The 25,972-nt window shown below is 31.7% G+C and overlaps 2 protein-coding genes across 4 annotated transcripts; both read left to right on the forward strand.

Annotated features, from left to right (window-relative positions):
- Nucleotides 1–2,961: 2,961 nt before the first annotated feature.
- On the forward strand, nucleotides 2,962–12,752 carry LOC142617517 (beta-glucosidase 17-like). Of its 3 annotated transcripts, XM_075790404.1 has the most exons (13): nucleotides 2,962–3,257; nucleotides 3,366–3,435; nucleotides 4,025–4,083; nucleotides 4,264–4,339; nucleotides 4,448–4,525; nucleotides 4,629–4,716; nucleotides 4,807–5,059; nucleotides 5,808–5,923; nucleotides 10,085–10,302; nucleotides 10,553–10,584; nucleotides 10,688–10,790; nucleotides 10,898–11,000; nucleotides 12,444–12,752. In XM_075790404.1, exons 1-13 carry the CDS (start codon nucleotides 3,090–3,092, stop codon nucleotides 12,655–12,657), a joined length of 1,578 nt encoding a protein of 525 aa, XP_075646519.1. In that variant the 5' UTR covers nucleotides 2,962–3,089; the 3' UTR covers nucleotides 12,658–12,752. The 3 variants fall into 3 exon arrangements, with proteins under 3 accessions (XP_075646519.1, XP_075646521.1, XP_075646520.1); XM_075790406.1 differs by lacking the exon at nucleotides 4,025–4,083 and having other exon boundaries at nucleotides 3,127–3,257; XM_075790405.1 differs by lacking the exons at nucleotides 2,962–3,257; nucleotides 3,366–3,435 and adding an exon at nucleotides 3,813–3,913.
- A 3,713-nt stretch (nucleotides 12,753–16,465) lies between these two features.
- On the forward strand, nucleotides 16,466–25,693 carry LOC142615821 (beta-glucosidase 17-like). The gene is made up of 13 exons (XM_075788670.1): nucleotides 16,466–16,597; nucleotides 16,706–16,775; nucleotides 20,651–20,709; nucleotides 20,827–20,902; nucleotides 21,240–21,317; nucleotides 21,396–21,483; nucleotides 21,648–21,900; nucleotides 22,267–22,382; nucleotides 23,083–23,300; nucleotides 23,598–23,629; nucleotides 23,747–23,849; nucleotides 23,929–24,037; nucleotides 25,113–25,693. Exons 1-13 carry the CDS (start codon nucleotides 16,472–16,474, stop codon nucleotides 25,324–25,326), a joined length of 1,542 nt encoding a protein of 513 aa, XP_075644785.1. The 5' UTR covers nucleotides 16,466–16,471; the 3' UTR covers nucleotides 25,327–25,693.
- Nucleotides 25,694–25,972: the final 279 nt, after the last annotated feature.

Genomic DNA, 25,972 nt, shown 5'->3' on the forward strand with positions numbered 1-25,972 from the left:
AAAAAATAGTATATACATAGGTGCTAATTTTAACAATTTTGTTCTATAAAATCAAACTTTGCCCTCTTTAATAGTATTATTAATTCTTTTAAGAGTAATGTTATAACCACAAACTTTTTTACAACATTTTTACAAATTTTTGATGTAACAAATTATTATTGATTTACATTTGGACCCATCATTTATACAAATTTTTTACTTACTAATAACTAATCACCACATCAGCAATTTGTAAAAAAAATTGCAACTCTAACATTTTTCTCCTTTTAAAGACCATAAAAAAATTTATAGATCTAAAATCTAAAACAAAATATACAAGCCCAAACAAATTAACCCAACAACAAAAAATACCAATAATAAAGTAAAAAAAAAAACCTATTCAATCAATTTTACCCAAATTAAGCCCCATCAACCAATTTATCCTTACCCAGCAATAGACACACACATTAAAGACACACACACACACAAAAAAATATATCAGCAATTAATCAACAATAGAGCTGAAGCCGCTGCTCAAAGCCAGATGCAAATCCGCCTCCCTTAACTCCAAGTCTAGGCTCCTACCCTGAACTCAATAGTAGGGAATAATAGATTGCCATTTGAGCTAGTATTTTGAAGCTTGAGTTCTTCAATCAGCTAATTCTTGACTGGACTCTCTGGTCACATTACATAACTAAACTATTTTTGATACAATCATCATATATTAACATTTGTTTTGATACAAGAATTTATAATAATAATGATAATGAATGTTGTATCCCTTTTTGTTGTCCACCCTAATGTTGGGTTTTGATTAGCTCATCTTTGGATCTGAGTTTAGAACACTGGGTATTAACTATTAAGCATAACTCAAACTCTGGGCAGAGGAATTTATGTTTTGAGTCAAGTAGAGCAATTGCCTATTTCAATTTGGTGCGGATTGGCATCTTCTAGAGTAAATAAATTTTTGGGTTCATAACAATGAGCATTAATTGTAATTAGCTAGCATTCATTAAAAAATTTGTGATTAGTTTATAGCAGGTGCAAACTTCTACACATGCTTCCTCCTATGGGCTTTACAGACACTCCAAACCCACTTACAAAAGTTTCCCCATAGAACCCAAAAATAACCTCCAAACCGGAACTCTCATATCCTTTCTCTTGGGCTTTCCATGTGGGCTTAGACCAGATGATGAAAAGTATAAAGATGGTTATTTGGCCTTTTACAAAAAATAAATAATAATAATAATAACAACAATAATAAGTTTTTTTTTTTTTTAGAGAATTTGTATTAGTTGAAAAATTATAGAATATTTTCAAAATATTATAAATACATACCCCTTCCTCTCACATGATTTATGAGTCTTATTAAATTTAATTAATAAAATTTACTATGATGTGAAAGAGCAATTATTGTACTTGTTTGAGTATTCTAGAATTAACCATTGCTTGTCTCATCCCAATTCCGAGGATGGCCTTGACTTGGCCTTGGTTTTATTTGCGGTCCGGTTGTGTAGTTTGGAGTTGGATTACTTGCTTTACATAACCCACATCATCCACTCTTGGGGATTGGGCCTTCAAGGATTTTTAAGTCCAAAAAGACGTGAAGTTTATTTTGTTCGGCTCGTTATCTCGGGCTTTAAAAAATTAGCCCAAAACAATCAACTATGGTGCAAAATTATGTACCTAACATTCTTAATACCAAATATGCTACGACTTCATCTACTCAAAAACAGTAACGTGCGGTTGGTGAAATTTTTGTTTGTTTCCGGATCTAAATTCTGACAGTAAACAAGAAATTCAAAAGTGAATCAAATCAACAGGTAAAAATTTTGTTTACACATTAATGATAATTCTATATGATAGTCAAGAGTCTTGTAACTTAATTGGTATCTCTCTATACGTAAAAAATTATATATTGTGAGGCAAATTTAGGCCTTATTTTATTAAGCCATGTGATCTGGATGACCAAAATAATGCTTTAATTTAATAGAAGAATAATAATCGGTTTATGATTTATATTTTTGAATTTTAATTTGCATTTGGATTAGAAAATACACACTAAAAACACATTTGGCGAAGATTTTAATTCGAGTACATATGCAAGTGTTTAAAAATTCCAATATATGATTAATTAGGTGCATCACCTAATGACTTTTATAATTCCCCAACGGTATATAGCCAGGGAGTTGGAGCCAAAGAGTGCAGTGCAGCCAAAAGTCATACTTTGAAATTCATCATCATCAGTTGTTCTTCTACCTTATGTCTTTGGGCTATTTTTATTGGTACAATAATTCTTTGCTAGTTTTATTTTCCACATGATTTTGGTGTATCGTCTGCTCAACAGTTAAAGGACTATTGGAAAACTGAAGGCAAGTTAATATTCAGTTCATTTTTTCTTACCGTGAGAGAGAGAAAGAGAGAGAGCAATGCAAGTTAACAATGGTGATATGTAACATATGAAGACAAGTAAATACTATTTTATTGTGCAGGTACAACTAGTCAAATTATCCATTAAAAAAAAACTAGGAGTCCAATTACAGATCTTAATATTTACAACAAGACTTACTCCAAGGAAACTTGGTAGAGTGAAAAATTACGATACAAACAAGGTTTGGAACACTATAATAAAATAGGCTTCTGAGCTCATATCTCTAACACTTACAATTTGTGTCTCTTATTCTGAACCTTAGGGTTAATGGTGATTGATGAGTACGAAACAACCAGTCCACTTAAGAACATTATGGACACGTGAATCAAGAAAAGTTGGTGTACTTGCTTTCTTTCTAACATTATCATTGGACCCACGGACTAATTTGGGATAGCAACAAATGCAATAACATCCAAGACCTTTAGGAATGCTGGAAGATTGGTAGGGTACAACCACTTTTGGACACAATCAAATGCGGAAATTAATTTATTGAGCATTGAGCAACGTGATCGAGATGACCCAAATACATATATAAGTTAGTGTGATGATTACTTGCCTGGTTAACCAAATGACACTTTTATGTGAAAAAACAATAAACTGCTTGCACTGAGAATGAGTAATGTAATTCAACAACTATATAAGTGTGCTAATTCAACTTTGGTGGTTGGCCAACACATTCATGGGGAGTTGGAGAAAGTCAGGCATGGAAATTCAAAATCATCATCATCATCATGTCTTTTGGTATGTGCTGCTTGTTGTGGCCTATTTTTTCTCTTTCACTGAAAGTATAAGCCGGAGAGATTTTCCAGCTGGTTTCATATTTGGAGGGGGCTCAAGTGCTTACCAGGTATATATGTCACTGCAATAACACTAATATTTTACATGCTTTCTACACTAATTCTATACGTTTTTATACTCATTTTATGTTTGGGGTTCTCTCAATTTCTATTGGAAGTATGAAGGGGCTGCATTTCAGCATGGAAAAGGGCCTAGCATATGGGATACTTTCACTTGGGAACATCCAGGTCTCTTTCTCTCTCTCTCTCTCTCTCTCTCTCACACACACACACATGCACACACACAAAAGGGCCTAGCATATGGGACACTTTTCATCAACATGAATGTACAAATGTGCAAACAGAGGCAAAACAAGCAGCTACTAGCTAGTTCTCCAGACTAACCTACACTTGCGTCACTAAGAGAAAGGAAACCATTCACAGCGATTAGTGATTCACTAAGAGTATATTGTTAATTACAACTTACTAGTAAAAGTTAGTTATTAAAAAATTAATTAGAACTAACTTTCCCTAGTTAGTGTCAAAAACAGAAATTGGGGTCCTCCAAAGCCCGTATAGTGATTTGTTTTGGATAAGAATTTTGAGTTTTAGGTAAGTAGAGTATCTACTCCACAGACCAAAGAAGATTTCCTTCTGTAAATCAGCTTCATCATCTCATTTTTCTACTATGGATTTCTTGCCAAAATGGAGTCCTCCAAATTGATGGGTAAGGAGTGAGGAAACAACCAAATCCACCTAAAGATAGTACCACTTAACTCATTAGTGAGGATTTTTTTTTTTTTTTTTTTTTTTGAGAAATTTTATGGTGTCATGACAGAAAAAATTGCAGACCATAGCACGGGGACTATAGCTGAAAATTTTTATTATCGCTTTGAGGTATGGTTCATATGATTGTATTCTATTAGTTTCTTACACACCAAAAAAGAAATTGATTCTATCCCTACCTACCCTTCTACACATCCACTATATTGCAGTTGAATTTGTGTTTTCTTTCTTTTACTTTTGTTTTCTCTTTTTTGCATTAAACTAATGAAAAGACTGGAAAAATGTTTTCAGGAGGATATAGCTCTGATGAAAGAAATTGGTTTAGACTTCTTTAGGTTCTCCATCTCATGGCCCAGAATACTACCTAGTAAGACCATTGCTCAACCTATGCTATATTTTGTGAAATCAATTTAAAAGGATTAGGCATAATTTCGTAACCTTTTTTTTTCCTTACTAAGCCTAAGTTTGTCCTCAGAAGGAAAACTCAATGGGGGACTGAACCAAGAAGGAGTCACATTCTACAATAATCTCATAAATGAGCTACTGTCTCAAGGTGAAATTTCATTCTCCCTTTCACATGCTACTCATAAAGCTAATCATTCTTTTCTGTATCAATATATGCCTCTTCTTAATATTGACTATAGTTAATTAATTAGGTTTAAAACCGTTTGTAACACTATTCCATTGGGATGTTCCACAAGCCCTTGAAGATGAGTATGGTGGATTCTTGAGCCAAAACATAGTGTAAGTTTCAAATTACACATTAAAATCTATTATGCATTTAGTATATATGTAATTTGACTAATTAAAAATTAATTAATCTCCTATAATTAGGGATGATTATCGCAACTATGTGGACTTTTGTTTCAAAGAATTTGGTGATAGAGTGAAGTATTGGATCACAATTAACGAGCCAAATATATTTACCATGGGGGGGTACGTAGACGGCACCAAGGCACCTGGTCGATGTTCTAACTATATCGGAAATTGCACATATGGGAACTCCGGAACAGAACCCTATATAGTGGGACATAATTTTCTTCTTTCTCATGCAGCTGCTGTGAAATTGTACAGGGAAAAGTATCAGGTTTGTGTTTTTAACAATTATCAATTTAAAGATGATATTCCAACTTATGACTCAATAATATTTAATAAGCCATGTTTGTGTGAGAGAGATTGTGTTTAACAATACAAGGTTGTGCTTTAAATTACAAAGAACACTAACCTCGTAGATTTGTTCTATTAATACCAAGAAAGTCAATATTGTAAGGGTATTAGCCGTACAAGGAAAATATACCGTACCGGCCATTAAATTAATACTGATCACCTTCAAAATGTACGGAAAAAAGCTATGGGTTGCACCTGGGATATTTCGGGTGTTCTAGCTAGTATCGGCGTTTTGGCCAATACCAAAAAATTATTTAAAAACATGTTATTTAAACTTATATATTGGTTAATATTTTTAGGCTTTTAAATTATGTGGATATTAAATTTTATGTTGATAAAAATAAAAATTAATATATTCATACCTAAATAAATACACACACATATATATATGAATGGAAATATATAAATAGCGGTAATTTTGAAACAGCACACTGGTATTCTCCTCACCAAATCGAAATAGCCTCTTATATGATAATGATTCCCTTGATTAATACCTATAAAACTATACTAATCCTTCTAAAGGAGAAAAGAGATAATCTATTGTACCTCAATATTTATTCTTAGTATGGAAAAAAGAAGGTTCATACTATTGCAAAAGTTGCATTCAAAATAAAAATATCTTATAGTATATTTTATTGGATAGGATAATCTGAATTTGATTTTTGTAGGATTCTCAAATGGGAGAAATTGGCATTACAGTATCAACTCGTTGGATGTTGCCCAAATACCAAACAGTTGCTAGCACCAAGGCTGCCCTTAGAGCTCTCGATTTTTTTTTTGGATGGTAAGTTTTGTGACTTAATTTTATACTAGATTTATTAATTCCTATAAACATACACATTTTTCTTCGTAGATATTTGCAAAATGCGAGTATTTTTTTGGCTTGAAATAAAGGTAGTTAAGACTTAGAAGAAGCATTGCATAAAAACAACAGAAGCATAATAAGCATAGCCATTATAATTCAAGCGGCTAGATTTGAATTTTGAATACATTGTAATCCCTTCTATTATGGACCTTATGGTCCATCGACTCCATCCATAATTGTTTGGTTTGAGAATAAAGCATGGTATGGTATCTTACTAATTAATATTAACAAAATAACCTATAAACTTAGCAATAGGGGTGTCCAACCAGACCCATTACTCGACCAACCCATCCAACCTAGCCGACCCGGCCCGAAAATTGGCCAACCCGACACTGGTGATGGTCAGCGGCCATTCTCCGTCCCTAAAACCCAATACCAGCGGGTTGGATAATGGGTTTGAGCATAAAAAACTGATTTTCAACCATTTTAACCATATTTACACTGGAAAAGTAGTTGTTCTCCACCGATGGGTGTGTTTTGCTAGCGTTTTAGTCCGATTAGTCAAGATCTGGACGTATCTCTTCGAGATCCACTGAGATCTCATTGAGATCCGGCGAGATCTCGTCGAGATTCGGCCTAATCTCTTCTAAATCCGCAGAGATCTCTTCGAGATCTAGCCAGATCTTGACAGATTCAGCCCAATCTCAACCAAATTCGGTGGATTACAGCAAAATCTAGCATAGTTTTGAAAATTTCAACTCCAACCGAGGACCAACCAGTATCCGTCGAGGTCCGACCACCCAAACAAACTCCCTTCACAGGTCGGCAGCGGGTCTAGAAATGAGATACTAGAATTGATCGGGTCGATTCTAGGTTGGGCACAAACCCGACCCGAACCAACCCATGAATAGGCCTACTTAGCAACAAAGGACAATCTATATATTTGCCTTCCTCTATTTTTTAAACTCTAGTGAGAAAGCCAAGGTTAGTCTTCATTCATATTCTTTACTAACAACTTTAAGTCATGTTACTCTCATAAATCACTCATCTACAAGTTTAATGTGCATTCAATTTTTAAATCGTAGCTTAATTTTAGAGAGAGGATATGAGTACATGATGCATTCACTTTTGCAATTGTGCACATTTTTATCGTGTATGTGGGGGGGGGGGGGGAATGAGGAAATGCTCAGTAACGAGTATGGACAGCCCCAATTTTTTTAAAATATATTATTATATATATGCGTATAATTTTAGCAATTTTGTTGTATAAAATTACATTTTGTTTCCCATAAATAATATCATTGATTCTTTTAAGCGTAATATTATACGCACAAACTTTTTTACAGCATTTTTACAAACTGCTTTGGTAAAAGATTCTTATTGGTTTGCATAATGAGCCTACCATTCACATCATTTTTTTACTTACTAGTAACCACTTATCATAACAGTAAATTATGAAAAAGCTTGTAACTCTAGCATTTTCCTCATTTTAGTGACTGTAAAAAAAATTTCTAGATCTAAAATCTAAAACAAAATATACAAGTCCAAAAAAATAGCTCAACAACAAAAATTACCAATAGTAAAACTAAAAAAATTAAGCTCAATTATCCAATTTTATCCAAAATAAACAACCATGCCCTTTAAAAAATTCTAAACAAAAAAAAAATTTGTTCTTATCCACACACAAAAATTAAGAATAAAAATAAAAAATCTCAGCAGCTAAATAGTAGCAAAGACAAAGGTTGAAACCGTTGCATGTAGCCAACATTAAAGCCGCCCCATAACTCAAAGCTCTAGCTTTGTCCTTGCTAACAAGTAGGATTGGGAGATATTTCCAAACAACCAACGAGATCGTCATCCTAACCTAGCTGAGGAGCCCCCAACAGTTCGAGAACAATGCCTCACCAGATTCCAGCAAGGAAAATCCCTCGATCCACTCTCCATGTTAGGATTAGTGCCCTTAAATCCTATTGTATGATGCTATGTATGATATTATGTATGACATTATGTATGACATTATGTATGACTTTATATTGTGATTGATAAAGTTATTTTATTATTATCTAAAATAGTGGTAACATGAATATGGGACATTATCATATAGTCCATGAGATGCATTGTATGTGATTTATGTGAAAAGTCACAGAAGATGTAAATCACAAGTTCTTTGTAAACTCAGAATTAATAGTTCGTAGTCGGTGATGAAATTGGGCATTTCATCTGCAAAGACTATAACGTGTCAACTAAGATGATTTGTCTTGATCATGGAAGTGGAAGCTTCTAGTTGATGTGTTGATATGTTTTAAGAGTTAAAACATATTGAACAGGACCGCTATGAGATTTATTATTCTCTTAATGACTGTCAAATGAATAATAAATCTCACGATTTCTATTTGCATGAACTCTTAATCCTGAGAGAATAATGGACATGATCATGAAATGTAGGTTGCTTTGATATATCAGGAGTGAGATCTGAAGTGACGGTCAAAACCTCAGTATATTGGGCAGCCACATTTAGTGTTGATGGAACATATATTCTCAAGATGGAATTCATAGTCTCTTGATGGAGATATAAAATATTCCCTTGAGATAAGTTTAATGGTTCAGTTATTCAAAGAGTTAGGCCTAACCACTTTAGTAAGAAATCACTAAAGTATATATTTATGAAATTGGATTTCATAAATATATAATGAATAACTTTAAAGAATTAAACCGGGTACTCAAGGATAAGATGTAGTAATTTACAAAGTGGCAGTTTATATTTATGACTTTGTGTTACTACGAATATTTTATGAAGGGGTTACATGTATAATAAAGTCTTGGGATATAATTTATTAATAAGGCCTAGAGTGCAATTATATTTATATAGTGGTATTAAATATAATTAATGGTAACTTTGGACTTGTCAAGAGTTGACGGAAAAGTCCAAGGCCCATTGGAGCTAGTGTCTTATTGGTCCCTTTTGGTCCCACTCCAAGCCACACACTAAAGCCCAATTGGAAAGGCCTAATAGGCCAGCCCAATTAGATAATCAGTTAGTTATAAAGGGAGAAACATACAGAATTTTTATGAGTGAAAAAGAGAAAAAAAAAAAGAAACGGTGTATGAGAGAGTGAGACACACTTTCATTCTCCCTTTGAAAAACTGATTGAGAGACCACACATCTTGGGCGTAAAGTGGAATTGGAGTGAAGATTAAAAGTGTTCCCAAGTGCTTCTAATCTTTTTTTTGAATTTCTCCACACCAAGGTACGCTATCTTGTTCTTAAATTCTGAAATTTACATTGTGCACGTTATCAATCATGAATGAAATAAATCCTTGTTCATCGCTTCCGCTGTGGGTTTTGCATGAGATGAAAACCAGATTTTTTCCTTTAATTGGTATCAGAGCCAGGTTTTCATATCATAATTGTATATGTGTGATTAAATTTTGAAATTTAAGAAAAACCGTTATTATTGTGTTTCACTCCAAGCTTATATAGAAGAAAAAAATCAAGGACAACCCAAGCAAGGAAGCTTAGTTATGCCAAGGAAAGGCAACACATGTGAAGGGGACAACCATCACCTATGCATTAATTGCTCCCACTAACCAACAGTCTCTAAGCATTAAATGTTGGGTAACTAGTCTAAATAATGGATAAGCCTATTGCAAACCTATGCTCCCCTCCCCCTTAAACCTTGAGAAATGACGAGTGATGGGACTCATATCCACTACCTCATCCTCTTTTTTTTGGGGGGGGGGGGGGGGTTGGTTTGTAGACAACCTATAATTTGTATAAATATCTCCCTTATTCGCACAAGAAAAGGACAGCAAAAGGGGGAAAGAGAAAACTTATATTTGAAAACTTAAAATGGTTAATTGAAATATAGTTTTACATAGTATTAGGAAACTTATTTTTGATAAGGGAAATTTATAAGAATACGTTTGTTTATATATGAGTGGTCTGGATATAGTTAGGGTTGGTAAAATTTGAACTATAATATTATTTTCCATGAAAACACCAAAAGTTACTAGTTGAACTACGAATCTCGGCAAATTACCATCTTAAGCTTTTAGATTAAGTAGTTAAAGTCGTGTCTCAGCATATTGTATCAACCCTGATATGGAGACTTGTTATTATTTCTATTATTATTTGTGTAGGTTTGTTGATCCAGTTATATTTGGTGACTATCCTGAGACCATGCGAGCTTTGGTGGGTACTCGACTACCCATATTTACTAAATCACAATCCAAGATGCTAAAGGGTTCTCTAGATTTTCTTGGAGTAAATTACTACACTGCAAGATATGTAGATGACTCTAATTCTTCTAGTAGCGTCAACCTAAGTTACACAACAGATAGCCACATAAATATGACCAGTTAAGCTCAAAATCCATAACTTTGATTTATATTTAGGGTGATGCAAAGAATACATATTACAATATTTATAAAAATGAATTGTCATTAGTCATCAAAAAGTATTCAAGCATTTATTTTGTTGAGTTGGCATATATCATATCCATTGTCCCCTGAATTTGTAAATCCTTTGCAGTAAAATTTATAGTTGCATATGCATTTTCCTCGTATTTTTTCCTAACACTCATGTCGTCACTCTATTTGATGCCACAGCGGAGAAGGATGGCATTCCTATTGGTCAACCAGTATTCTCTCTCTCTCTCTCTCTCTCTCTCTCTCATGTTTGAATATAAAGAATATTGTACCTCTTGCATATACTAAAAAAAAATGTAAATGATGGTTTTGTAGACCGCTGCCGACTGGCTTTTCATTTATCCAAGAGGAATTCGAGAAATTTTGCTATACATAAATAAAAAATACAACAATCCGCCTATTATCATTACAGAAAATGGTAAGAAACTATCTTCATCCTTTTATGCTTTCAGTTTCAGTAGTGAAATTGAAACTTTTATTAGCAATTAAATAAATAAAAAAAACATATACATTTATACTTTTCAGGAGTTGTTGATAATGGCTCATTGCCGATTCAAGGGGCTCTCAATGATAGCTTGAGGATAAATTACTACCATAGTCATCTATCAAATCTCTTGAAGGCTATAAGGTGAGTTGCTGTGCATATAGTATTGGCAATTTTTTTTCTTATGTAGGTAGATAGTGGGAGTGAGAGAGGTGTGCTCATTTAAAGTACAGACATGTGACACCCTAAATGATGCCATTATGAGTAGATGATCACCTAAACCTTAGTATTAGATATATTATATGTGTGTGAATTAAGTACCACCATAGTCATCTATCAATTCTCTTAAAAGTTATAAGGTGAGTGATTATGCATAAAATGAGTGGAGGGATAGTGGAGTTCGAACCACAAGCATGGGGCACCATAAATGATGTTATTATGACAATTAAACCCTAATGTTGGATATATTATATATGCATGAAATAAGGAAATGCTATAATACCCACAACTTTTTGGATATGGTATCTCTACTAATAACAAGTTTTCTTATGACATAATTATGTCATAGTCGTTAATTACTTACTTCACATTGAGCATTAATTAATTTTCTTATATTCCTATTTTATTTTATTTTATTTTTAACTATGATATTGTCAATTAAGATAGCTCTTACCTCAAATCTGATGGTAGGTTCAATCACAACACTTAATAACTCTATTCTTTTTCTTAATTTTGTAATAATTGTAGACATGCTAGACATGCAGTAATAGGGCACTACAAAAAAAGATTCTATAGTCGCATTTTTAAAACGTGGCTATAGCTCAGGAAAACACGGCTATAGGACGACAGTAACTGTCGTGTGTGACCTGGGTCACACACAACAGTAACTTTATTATATTTGCATATCACATTCAACAGCAACTCTATAATGGATATCACAATTCCAAAACTATTGGAGGAACTATGGACCCACATGAGTTAAAGTTCAGCATAAAATTAAAATTAAAAATTAAAATAATAATATATAACTTAATTAGAACCAAATCCATATACTATTATCTCTAAAAAAAATCCATATACGATAAACTTTTATTAATGGTTAATTTATCTATGCAATGATAATATTAACCCTCCAGCTCTCATATTACTCCTATACTCCTACTTTCATCTAAACTATCAATATACAATTACACTTAATTATACCTTATAAACTATCAAAACATATGATTGGCCTTTCAAAGTTATAACTTTTTGTCAATGTCCTCTCTACCGTATATTTTGGTATTAAGTATTACAAAATTTCACGCTAAAAACCATTTACTTCTCTTTAAAATAGACAACTAAGGGATAAATTGATTTGTCAATGCTAAATTCAGTTAGCGTTAGTAGGAAAACAGGTGAAAAATTGTTAAATATAACATATTTTTAAAATTTGGGGGGGGGGGGGGGGGAGTGTTGACCGTCCATTTTAATAGCTCGTGGGTTAGGTATGATTGGCATAATAATTTAGGGTGGAAAAGTATAATTCTCTCTCTCTCACTCTCTCTCTCTCTCTCTCTAAAACATTAACGATTATGGTTTTGGCAGGGCTGGGGTTGACGTGAGAGGATACTTTGCGTGGTCAGTTCTTGATGACTTTGAGTGGAGTTCTGGTTATACTGTTCGATTTGGCATCACTTACATAGATTACAAAAATGGGTTGACAAGATACATGAAACACTCTGCTCTATGGTTCAAAAAATTACTCCAAAAGGAAAATGTCATCAAAAGCGAACCTTTGTTGTACATGAATAGTAATTGAATTTTGAGCAACTGATTTGTTGTATGTTGAACTAATTGTTCGCTGTATCCTCCAACATGCACTTATTCTGAAAAACAGTTCTAAATTTCTATGTAGTATAGTACAATAGGGATCTCCCAGTTTCTTAATTTGGGTCTAAAGATGATAAGAAACAACCAATCTGGTATTAATTCTTGTTGCTAAAGATAAGTAAACCTACTTTTCTCAAGCAGATTTGAAGTCATTTGAAGATTGAGTTCTTCAATCAGCTTCTTGACTGAACACAATACATAACTAAACTATTTTGGATGCAATCATCATTAACAGTTGTTTTGATACAGAAATTTATCAATACAACTTAAAACATATCTGTCATGAGATTGTGCGATGGAATCATTTTTCTCATTTATCAAAAAATAATAATAATCTATGTTGGGATCCTTTTTGTTGTCTCACACATGTTGGGTTTTAATTTGCTCGAATTCTCTCCCTAAACTCCTAAGCACTTTATGCATAGGGAAGTGTCAATTAAACTATAAGACTGTTGTTGAATAATAATCCTCAATTAATAATGAACTATAAATGAGGGAAAGAAAAGATTAGGTGCAATAAGTTAAAAAGACTTGATAGTGTGTCAAGTTATATTTTTTAAGTGCAATAAGCTGACTTGGCACACAATGATTAAAGGATGTAAAACAAGAGTTTTACATCCAGTCCGTATTGAATTTAATCACTTCTTATTATACTGCTATATTAAGGAAAGACTCAGCTCTAGACCTGTTTAGAACACTAGGTATTTGCATAACTCAAACTTTGGGTAGAGAAGTTTAGGGGAGGTTAGGATGATTATGTTTGTTGTCAAGTAGAGCAATTTGGTTTTCCCAGTTCAATTTGGCTTGTTAGTATAAGAGGATTGGCAGCTTTTGGAGTTGATAACTTTTTGGGTTTATGACAGTGGACATTAATTGTGATTAGGCTAGCATTATATGTGGATATGAGATTGCAAATGAAGTTTATATCTTGAAATGCAGAGTGCAAACGTCTTCCCCATACAATTGGGCTTTCTACATATGCATAGCATCCATGAACCCAAAAATAAGTAGGAAAAACACCCTCTATTAGCCTCCAAACTAAAATTATCATTCTTTTTCCCTTGGGCTTTCTATGGGGGCTTGGTCCATTTAAGGAAAAGTAGAAAGATGATTATTTGGGCTTAGACCCAAATAGTAGTTTTATTCCGGGGAAAAAAAGGTTTATGGAATTTGTATATATTTTAAAATTATGAGAGATATTGCGTCTACAACGTTTTTACAACATTTTTACAGCAAATCACAGTTGTTTAATTGTTATTGGTTCAAATTTGAACCTAACATGAAGATTACTTTTTTACCCCAATAATAACAACCAGTAACAACTTGCCACTTAGGATTTGTTGTAAAAATGTTGTGAAAATATTATAGACATATCATTTCTCTAAAATTATAGAATATTTTTAGAGTATCATAAATGGATACTCTCCTATCACAAGATTAGTAAATTCCATCATAAATTTAATTAGTGAGATCTACTATTATATGAGAGTAATAAGTACGTATTTATGACACTTCTTGAATTTTCTATAATTATCCATTACTTGTCCCATCCTAATAAATCAATCAATCAATAATCAATTTATATAAACAGAAACTTCATATGAGAGAGCATAAGGTTCTGCCATATGGCGCTCTTCTTGAGAATTCTCTTGTATTAAAAGATAATGACTCTTTTGTACTAAATAGACATTAATTAAAAGATAATGCCCATTTGCTTCCTTTGGTGCATTGTTTCAAGACTAGACGCACAATTTTTTTTTTTTTTTAAGAAAGGACTAAACACCAATTAAAAGATAATAACTCTTCGTTTTCTTTAGTTCATCTATATATATATATATATATATATATATATATATATATATATATATATATATATATATATATATATATATATAGGTGAAACTGAAAGAAAATTAAATTAGAATTCTAAATTAAAGTTCCAATTTTGTGCCATGTGTCCTAAAATATTTATTCTTAAAAATTTTAGAATCAAATGTGGGACCACATCATAAATATTCATCTAAGTAAGTTATTAAGTACAAAAACCAAAGAGTCTAGAATAAATGAATCGTTAAAAAAAAAGTTCTTCACAATAATTAAAAAAAAATGGATAATTTACATTTTATACATAATAATATTCTTACAAAAATTTTCAAAGAGCTAACAAAATATAAAAATAATTATCAATAGTATTTAAATTATATATATATATAGATGTTATATTATACATTTTATTATATATCTTTAAGTATATTCATCCATATACATGGGGTAAATAGAAAGCATATAAACAAAATATGGTACTACTTTCATCAATAATTATAAAATTAAAGCCAAAGAGAAAGAGCTACATATAGAATTAGATTTAGGCAGCAAATTATGTAATAGGAGGTTACTTAATCTATAATCTCTTTTTTGCTAGTGAGATTGCTTACCAATATGTTATTAAAAAACCCAATTAGCATTCAAAGAAGGCAACAACTGAAGGAAGAAGATGAACCATGGAGTTGGGTAGGCGTAGTTGATAGGTTGAAATTAAAGAATATCCTTATTTTTTGGATAATTTTATGTGTGTTTGAGATGAGTTAGCATGAAAGGCTATGAGCAGGTGTATATAAAGGATGAGAAGTACGATAGAATAAAACCCAAAGTATTTGATTGCTGTGCAATTTATAAAATGTTTTATGTACATATGATGAAGATTTGAAAGAGTTATGGAGAGTACTTTTTTTATTAAACATTGACATAGATGGTGGTAATTATTTTCTTTAATGTTGAGGTATATGATTTCTTAAACATTGTAAATTGTATTTGTCTCATTTCCCTTCTTACAATTCATGACAAAGCACTAAATGACAAATTAAGGATACCTAGTTTTGGAATTGAAAAATGGGTAGGGACTAGGGTTTAGTTTGAATTTAATTTTACTAGCAAACTATGTAGATTAGTCATGACTAACAATAATAGTATACTATTGATGAATCCAATGGATTATAAGATAATTTCTTATAGATTTTTTGAAAATGCACCGGGCATGTCACGGAATATCGGCTAGTACCATTTAAAGGGTGGCATTGACTAGGCCTTGGTTTGGGGTCTTGTAGTTTGGGAGGTATTACTTGACATAACCCATTTCATCTACTCTTGGGGATTGGGCTTTAGGGATTATCAATTCCATAGACCTGAAGTTTATCTGGTTCAGCTCGTTATGTAGGGCTCTAAAATATACCCAAACTATGTACTTTGGTGCAAAATTATGCACCTAACATTCTTGCTACCAAATGTGCTACTACTTCAACTGCTCAACAATAACTCGCCGTCTTAGAATTAGCAGAGCTTTTGTTTCGTAATTTGCTGGTGTTTCCTTTGTTCATTTTGCAGCTGCTGTTGGTGAATCTAATGGCTTCCCAATCGGTCAATCAGTAACAATAATTCTATATCATGGGGCCAAATTTAGGCCTTAATTTATTAAGCCATATGATCAGGATGACCCAAAAAAATACTTTAATATAGAACAAGAGTAAAAATCGGTTTACGATTTATATTTTTTAATTTAAATTTGCATATGGATTCGGAAAGAGACTAAGAACACATTTGTCAAAGATTTTAATTTGGGTACGTATGCAAGTGTTTAAAACTTCCAATAATTAATATGGTGCATCACCTAATGACTTTGATGGTCCCCCAACAGTATATAGCTAGAGAGTTGGAGCTAAACAGTACACTGCAACCAGAAGTCAAACATGGAAATTCATCAACTATTCTTCTACCTTGTGGCTGTGTCTTATTTTTTTGCTAGCATTGAAGGTCTCAGCCGAAGTGATTTTCCGGATGGTTTCGTGTTTGGTGCAGGGTCAAGTGCTTACCAGGTATGTATCATGTATGCAGCAATTGGTGATTAATTATCAGCTCTAACATATATGTATGGTGCTTTTGCATTAAGTATGTTTGGTGTTTTAAATCTTTTTCCTTTACAGTATGAAGGAGCTGCATACCAGGATGGCAAAGGGACTAGCATATGGGATACTTTCACTGCGACACACCCAGGTCTCAGACTCTCTTTCTTTCTCACTCTCTGCATCAATGTTTTTATTGGTACAGTAATTCTTTGCAGTTTCATTCTCCACATGATTTTAGCGGATTGTGTTTTCAAATGTTATAGGACTTGGAACACTGCATGCAAGTTGACATTGAGTTCATTTTTCTTACTCTGTGTGCGTGCGTGTGTGTGTGTGTGTGTGTGTGTGTGAGAGAGAGACCAATGCAAGTTAACGATGGTAATAACAATTCAGTTGTTGTATGAAGACAAATAAATGTTGGAAAAATAGTTTGAAAGATTGCTCAAATTAATTAACAAAGTTATAAATCAATTTCAATAACATAGCAATACCGTAAAATAAGAATTTGCTCAAATCAATTAAACGAAATCAACAACGTAGAAGCAAACTAAATCCATTGTCGTCCTTAAGAAGCGATTTCGCCTCCACTAAGAAAGCCTCTTAGTGCACATGTCTCAGGTGATCACTCTCTAGGATACAATGACAACTCTGCTAATATGCACTTACAAATAGAGTTTCAAATTCATCATTGGATGCCCAATATAAATAGATTGAAGAGAACACACACACACACACAAAAAATTAGAGTATCAGTCTATCAGATAGCGCTTTTTTTTTTTTCAGAATTTGAATGAAACCTTACCTTTGTTTATATAGGTGCACAGTTTAAAGATTTCTTTTTCGGAAGGTGTTAACAAACCCGTCATAATATTTGAGAACTTCCCATGACACTGACCTTTGTTTTGGAAGGTGTTAACAAAGTCTACTGATACTTTTTGGAGGAATATTTTGCCAATAAAGAGCAAGAGTTTTGGAAAGATAGAAGAGATTAAGGAAGGGTAAAAACTTAAAACTGTTTCGAAAAGAAGTTGAAAATTATGAAGAATGAGAAGGAATTTTTTGGGGTAGGTGGACTTAATTCTCACTTACCGTATCCACCAATTTGGTCAATAGCAATGCAGGTGGCACCACATGTCACCTACCCAAAAATTATATTTCTTTTTAAATTTTAAAACGTATCCAACAGTAAATACTATTTTATTGTACATCATCAACTAGTCAAATTTAAAAAAGTATATTAATATTTATAGTAAGACTTACTCCAAGGTACCCACATGTAGAAAACTTTTTCTATTTTGCACATTTAAAACTTATTTTTTTTTATTTTACACACTAATTTTTACAAAACACCCACATCAATTTGTCTATTTACACATTTATTCAAATAAAATATTCATTTCTTTACATGGTGAACAATGTAAAATATTCAAATAAAATATTATACTCATTTCTTTACACAGTGAAGTGAGTCAAAGGTTGAGATGAGTCAGAGGTAGAGAAGAGAGAAAAAATAAAATAAAATAAAAAATTTATTTACATGGTGAACAGTAACTGTGCATATATGCACGGTTATTGTTCATTTACATGGCCATGGTATATATTCACACATTTTTACAAAAATTAACGTGGATTTTTTTGGATTAGAATGTGTAAATTAGGTTTTTTTTTTTTTTTTTCTATTTTAGAAGATTATAAATAAGCTGATGTGATTGTTGTAAACATGCTTAGTAAAGAAAAAAAAAATCCTATATAACAAGGTTTGGAAAACTATAGTACAATAGGCTCCTCTATTCATTTACGCGGCCATGGTATATATTCACACATTTTTACAAAAATTAACGTGGATTTTTTTGGGTTAGAATGTGTAAATTTGGTTTTTTTTTTTTCTATTTTAAAAGATTATAAATAAACTGATGTGATTGTTGTAAACATGCTTAGTAAAGAAAAAAAAATCCTATATAACAAGGTTTGGAAAACTATAGTACAATAGGCTCCTCCTGAGCTCTCATATCTCTAACATTTACATTTTGTCTTTATTCTAAATTTTAGGACTCGTGGTGACTGATGAGTACGAAAAAAGGACTATTGGTGACCGATGATTACGAAACAATCAAATCCTCCTAGGAATATTACATGTGCACGTCAATTTAGAAGTCAATGGGGTCCGTTTAGAATATATTTATTTTATTAATATTAAAAAAAATTTGATGAAAATATAGTAAATAAAAGTAAAAATTAACTAAAATAGTATAGTAGGATTCATGAATAATACCAAAAAGTGCAGAAGACTTACAAATAATAACAAAAATAAATTAAATAATAAAATAAGTTGACAAAAATAATTCTTGGCAAAAATAATTCATGTCAAACAGAGACTTAAACTATTGAATCCTTAGGATAATGCAAACCCTAAAAGGTTTTTTTTTTTTAATTTGATTTGACCCTAAAAGGTTGAGCCTATAACTATAAGTCAATGGAATTATGTGAATTATTTGTATACAAAATACTCTGGCTTTTATTTGTGTCATATGTATAATGCTAAGGGTCTATTTAAGATCCGCTTATTTTGCTAAAATTTAAAAAAAATGTGCTGAAAGTACTGCAGGTAAAGGTAAAAATTAACTGAAATGGTATAATGAGACTCATGAATAGTACCAAAAAGTGTCGTGAAACTTATGAATAGTCGCAAAAATAAACTAAATAGTAAAATAAGTTGGCAAAAATAATCTTTTCCAAACGGACACTAAGGGTCTGTTCGGGATCCGCTTATTTTGCTGAAACTGAAAATTTTTTGCTAAAAATATTGTAGATAAAGGTAAAAGTTAGCTAAAATAGTACAGTGGGACCCATGAATAATACAAAAAAGTGTAGTGAGACCCATGAATAATAACAAAAATAAGCTAAATAGTAAAATAAGTTGGCAAAATTAATTATGTCAAACAGACACTTAGGGTACGTTTGGTACACTGAAAAGGGATTATGACAGAAATTGTAATATCTATTACTAGTAATAAAATGTGTTGTAATATAATAACTAAACATATTCATTAGTTTAGTTGTGAGTTATAACATTAGAATGAAACTTAACAGTTATTTTAAGAAATATCTTACTCATACGATTATATCTTCTTAAAAATTGTTATTTTTAAATTTAAGAGGAATATGTGTTATTTTTTATGATTTTTTATTTTTATAGTTGTTAGATGTATATGGAAAGTTTGTTTATTTGTAAATATATTAAGTTTTAAAATTATTGTACTTATTAAGGATTAGCTAATAAAAACTTTTAAAGATGAATAATAATTTCTCATTTTGAAGAATAACTATTCATAAAGAATGACTATTCCTTGTAATAAAATCATAACCAAACTAAAAAATAACTAAACCATAGGGATAACTATTACATTACAACGCATATTACAATTTACTAAACATGCCCTTAAAGTATAAATTTTTTTCTCAACAAAAAAAAAGAAAAAAAAGTAAGTGCATAGAAAAAAGAAACAGCATACAGATTACAAAAGGGATTATGCACTCCAATCTTCCTCCTGCATCCCAAGGCAAAAATCTAATAAAGAAGAGATAGGGATAGTACCCTCAAAATAACTCAAAAGAATTCATTTAGCTACATTATGGATCAAAAAATTAACCTCCTGCAAAATACGCTAGCTTTAACTTGTAATTATATTTTGTTTCTATTAATGAGAGAGAGGTTTGTTTTTACTTCATCCATTTGATACGGTGAATTGAGTCTCAGATTAGAGATATACTAGGTTAATCTAAGTTTATAAACAACTATTTAGATCTTGAATTATGAGAATATTAGTCATTTTGAGATATAGTACAGATATAACCAGCAAACAATCTTAATACATTTTATTTAACACCTTTTGAGTGGAAAAAGGGTTTTTACTTTTTAAACTTCACTATAGTACTAAGGTTTGATGTAATTAATTTCAATTTTACTGCATATCCTTCTTACAGTTATGATAGTTTCTGAGAAATTTTATGTTATCACGATAGAAAAAATTTTGGACCACAGCACAGGGAATGTAGCTGAAGATTTTTACCATCATATCAAGGTATGATTTACTTCACTTTTCCTTGAGCATCTTACATGGTGCAAAAGAGAAATATACTCTATTCATTTACCTTTTTCTGTGGGGTTAATTTGATAAGAAAACTTAGCTTTGTTTCAGGAGGATATAGCTCTAATGAAAGAAATTGGCCTAGACTCCTTTAGATTCTCCATCTCATGGTCTAGAGTACTTCCTAGTAAGTTCATCCATGATAATTCCCTTGCCATTTTACCTAATATGGTAGCACTTAGTGAATCACATATAAATTGACTATTTAAACCCCCCCCCCCCCCCCCAAAAAAAAAAAAAACTAAGGATAAGAATTCTTGCTATTTATATTGTCACTCACACACACACACACACATATATATACATATATTTTTTTTTTTTTTAAATTACTAAGTATTTTTAAAACACATACACACAGGGAGAGTGAAGAATGTCTTTAAAAAATTGACAATAATGTATATCTAAAAGGACCTTACCAATGATATTTATGATATAAATAAATGAAGTTCATTTTTGTCTTATAGAGGGAAAACTTAGCGGGGGAGTGAACAAACAAGGAGTCAAATTCTATAATGAACTCATTAATGAGCTCCTATATAAAGGTAAACTTCATTTGCCCTTCATCCCAACCTTTTTTTTTTTTTGGTACGTTCCCTTCCTAATTTCAGAATAATGAGCAGGTATACAACCCTGTGTAACATTATTCCATTGGGACACTCCACAAGTACTAGAAGATGAGTATGATGGATTTTTGAGCATCAACATTGTGTAAGTTTGACATACCATCAACATTTGATTAAGCAATAGCCAAGGATGTGAGACAGACAAATAGAGATATACTTGGTGTAATTTTTATCAATGTTACATAATTCAACAAATTTCTATTGGATGTGCTTTTAACAAATTAGTCATGTTATTCTCCAAAAAATCAGCAATGACTATCATGACTATGCGGACTTCTGCTTTAAGGAATTTGGTGATAGAGTGAAGCTCTGGACCACATTTAATGAGCCAAATACATTCAGTAGTGAAGGGTATGCAACAGGTAACATAGCACCAGGTCGATGTTCTAACTATGTAGGAAACTGCACCTTTGGGAACTCAGGGATAGAGCCCTACATGGTAGCTCATCACATCCTTCTTTCTCATGCAACTGCTGTAAAATTGTACAAGGAAAAGTATCAGGTTTGTGCCTAAACAATAATATTCAAAAATCATTTTAGATGGCTTTCACTATCTATAATGAGCAATGCTAGAAATAACATAAAAAATAAAAATCACAACCTTTTTCACAATATTTTTTAGATATTAAATTGTGATTAGTACAATATTACTTTTACATAAGTCTTCAATTGATATCACTTTTATTGTACACTAGTTATATCATGTTAGCTTGATAATTTTAATCTTTTTTGTATAATTAGACTATTTGGCCTATAATAATATAATTATACATGGATGCATATATACATACACAATTTTTGTGGAATAAAAAAATTACATAAATAGTGTTAGGATACTTTTGATAGAGAGTTTTTTTTTTTTTTTTAGGCTTCTCAAATGGGAGAAATTGGAATTACAGTATCAACGTTTTGGATGGTACCTAAGTACCAAACAATTGCTAGTAGCAAGGCTGCCTCTAGAGCTCTTGATTTTGCATTTGGATGGTAAGTACTATGACTAGAATTTTCTCCTAGAAATGTGAGGAAATAGGAAACCTAAGCTAGGATTTATGACATGCAAAGAATAGAAAAAGAAAAAGAAAACAACAACAAAGACCCATGCACACATGAATACCAAATTTTGCATGATTCACCCAGACTTATTGATAGAGTTTTTATGGTTTTATTATCATCAGACCAAAACATCAATTGGTTTTTTATGTAAGCGGGGATTGAACCCCAACTCTCTTATTCAATCGTTAGAAACTTTACCAGTTGAGCTATCTTGTTACTTGGCTACATGTATGTGGAAAATTACAATAATAAACCTAAGACAGGTCTTCCCAAATATTAGAAATATCCCCAATAATTGTACATACAATAATTTTTCAGAGATCTACTACCCCAAATCCTTGACAAAACCAGTAAATTAGATCATATTCCACACGTCTCATCTTGATATAAGTCCAGTTGATGTTTGAATAATTAAAATATCAACCTTTACATAAATATGTGATAAGTTTTTTTGGAGAATCAATATATGTGATAAGTTACGCTAACAATCTAGTACCATATTAATGATTGGATCTTTCATGACAATGATCAATAATGCTCTTGAATATGTTGAGTGTTTCCCAATTATTATTGATAGTGATTATTTTTATGAAATTCATCATCATTAGTATTACAATTATTACTTGTCTAGGTTTGCTCATCCTATTACCTATGGTGACTACCCTAAGTCCATGCGTGCTTTGGTGGGAACTCGACTACCCAACTTCACTGTAATACAATCCAAGATGGTAAAGGGGTCTCTAGATTTTCTTGGAGTAAATTATTACACCGCAAGATATGCAGATGACTCCACATCTTCTGGTAGTGTAAACCTAAGTTACACAACAGATAGCCATGTAAATCTAACCAGTAAGTTCAAAAGCCACAACCTTATGATTCTAAAAATTACGATAAAAATACAATACCAACTTCATATTTTTCCGTAGGTATTGTAGCTTTGGTTTTTGGATTAAATTCAATAACATGATTGCAATGATCAATGAAGTGCAAAAAGTGTTGATTATCTTTCCCAACAATAGTATAACCACACGGTAAAATTTAATTGGAGAACCTAGAGTATATCACCCAAGAAATTGAATGTAACTATTTAGCTTAAAAATTATGAGATTTTCACTTACACAGTCACACAATTTGTGCCATATGCAGCTGAGAAAGATGGCATTCCTATTGGTGAACCGGTAAGCTCTCTCTCTCTTAGCACAGCACCTTCATATTGTTATGTTGAAATTTAATTAAAGAATGTGATCATACTCGATTTACTAAGTATAGAATGCCATAAATGGTTAATTTTGTAGACCCCTTCTAGCTGGCTTTACATTTATCCAAGGGGAATTCAAGAACTTATTCTATACGTAGAGAAAAATTTCAATAATCCACCTATTATAATTACGGAAAACGGTAAGGCAATCTTGTATTCCCTCTACAAATATTGTACTATGAATATTTAATCATGTATTTGTGCATCTATTCTTTTCAGGATTTAGTGATGTAAATAATAACTCGTGGACAATTCAAGATGCTCTCAATGATAGTTTAAGGTTAAAATACCACCAACTCCATCTATCAAGTCTCTTAAAAACTACCAGGTGAGTATCGATTTATATATATATATATATATATGAATGATATTGATAAAATTCATTGTGTAGTGATGTACGTAGGATTAGGAAAGAATATAGGTGTCTATATTTATCATTTATTAATTTATTTATATATAAAACCAATCTGAGAGAATTTTCAATTAGAATTCAAATTAAATTTCAGTTGGAGTATAATTTTGTGTTATGTGTTCCATCAAAATACAAGGAGTTCAATATAAATAAACCATAAGAAACTCAATTGTATATCTAATTATATTTTTAAATTAGAAGAAAAGGGAGTTTGAGAGATTATGTTTTCAAATGCCATTTTCTTGTCTTGCTAAAAATATTTTAAATTTATCAACTTTTTACATAATACTATAAACAATTGTTATTTATTAGGCAGAAACTTATATATATGGTGAGGGTGTGTGTGTGTGTGTCTTTTTAATTGTGTTTGTATATATGCACGGGGTGTTAAACAAGTTTTAGTAATTTTAGAAGATAAGACCTTATTTCCTTGATTCTAAATGCTTTTAAAACTTTCCTACTCAAATAGAGTCCTATTTTGATACTCTATCCATTAGAATCTGTTTAGTATTATCTTTACTTGGGAAATAAGTTTTTTAGAGCCTTTGAATAGACTGGCAATCTGTAAAAGAAAAAAGAACAATAGATTTTCAATAAAATTGAGGATTCTTTATTTTTCGTGGATTCTTTTTCTTTTTTTCTTTTTTTTTTTCTGTTGTGAATGTTAAGGGTCTCCAACAAGAACTAGCACTTTTACGCTTTTGTTTTGCATCACATAGTAATTGTTATGCACACACACTTGTGAGTGAGACTCCCACATCTTTTACGAGGTTTTATCCCTGATAGGTAACAATGGATAACCATAATAATAAGGCCACAGGCAAGATTGAAAATGTAAATTAACAACAAGAGACCAAAAACATGTTTTGCATTAAAATTGTGAAAAATTTTCTGCACATTGCCTTAACGATATGGATAAATGGCATAGCTTTAAGTAGTTATAAGTTCCAATGTCAAAGATATTAAGCAGTAATTGAGGCTTTGGTCGCAGGGCTAGAATCAACGTTAAGGGATACTATGTTTGGTCATTTCTTGATGACTTCGAATGGGAATCGGGTTATACATATCGGTTTGGCATCAATTACATAGATTACAAAAATGGGTTGACAAGATATATGAAACATACTGCTTTATGGTTCAAAAATTTCCTTCAAAGGGAGAATCTCACCACAAGAGTGTCATCTTTATTGTACTCTGATAAGTAATGAAATTTAAAGTAAGTGATTTATTGTATCTACTGTAGTAATTGTAAGAAATATGAATATTTTTCAAACCATTATATTAATGATGATCTTGTATGAGTATGATATGGTTAACCAAAAGTCAAAGCCCAAATTAATGCCAAGTCTGACAAGTGAGCCGAATGTCAAGATTCAAGACTCAAGAGGCAAATAAATTAAAGCAAAAGGGATTTCCATTTGAAGTTTTATAGCAAATGTGAGAGCTGATGATCTACAAAGAATTTGCAAGCCTGGCCTATGTATCATTTTAAGTAATACATAGTAATTAAGTTTGAAGATATTGTTTTATTTGTGATATAATAGGATACGAAGTTATCTTTTTATTATTCAATTGAAGAGTTCTAAGAGATATGCAAATAGTTGGATTTTTGTTTTTGTTTTTTGTTTTTTTTGGTTTATTATCTTCTAAAATTATATTTTTATCCATAAAGAGAAAAGATTAAATGAGAGTGATTGAAAACATTTAAAATTGGAAAGTTATATTATCAAAAATCCATACCAAACAAAATATAAGAATTTTAAATTTTGGTGGTTAATGTAGTGCTTAAAGCTAGTCTCAGACCCTTTTTCCTCCTAGACCCTTAAGCACTTTGTACCAAGGTTACCAATA

Source organism: Castanea sativa, chromosome 11, assembly GCF_040712315.1.
Source record: "Castanea sativa cultivar Marrone di Chiusa Pesio chromosome 11, ASM4071231v1".
NCBI lineage: Eukaryota > Viridiplantae > Streptophyta > Magnoliopsida > Fagales > Fagaceae > Castanea > Castanea sativa.

Excerpts from the sequence above, each read along its gene's own strand:
- LOC142617517 (XM_075790404.1), top strand. The coding sequence starts at position 3,090 with ATGGGGAGTTGGAGAAAGTCAGGCATGGAAATTCAAAATCATCATCAT. Across the intron at positions 3,258-3,365 it reads GGGGCTCAAGTGCTTACCAG|TATGAAGGGGCTGCATTTCA; the intron begins GTATATATGTCA and ends TTCTATTGGAAG. Across the intron at positions 3,436-4,024 it reads TTTCACTTGGGAACATCCAG|AAAAAATTGCAGACCATAGC; the intron begins GTCTCTTTCTCT and ends GTGTCATGACAG.
- LOC142615821 (XM_075788670.1), top strand. The coding sequence starts at position 16,472 with ATGGAAATTCATCAACTATTCTTCTACCTTGTGGCTGTGTCTTATTTT. Across the intron at positions 23,850-23,928 it reads TATTATAATTACGGAAAACG|GATTTAGTGATGTAAATAAT; the intron begins GTAAGGCAATCT and ends TATTCTTTTCAG. Across the intron at positions 24,038-25,112 it reads AGTCTCTTAAAAACTACCAG|GGCTAGAATCAACGTTAAGG; the intron begins GTGAGTATCGAT and ends CTTTGGTCGCAG.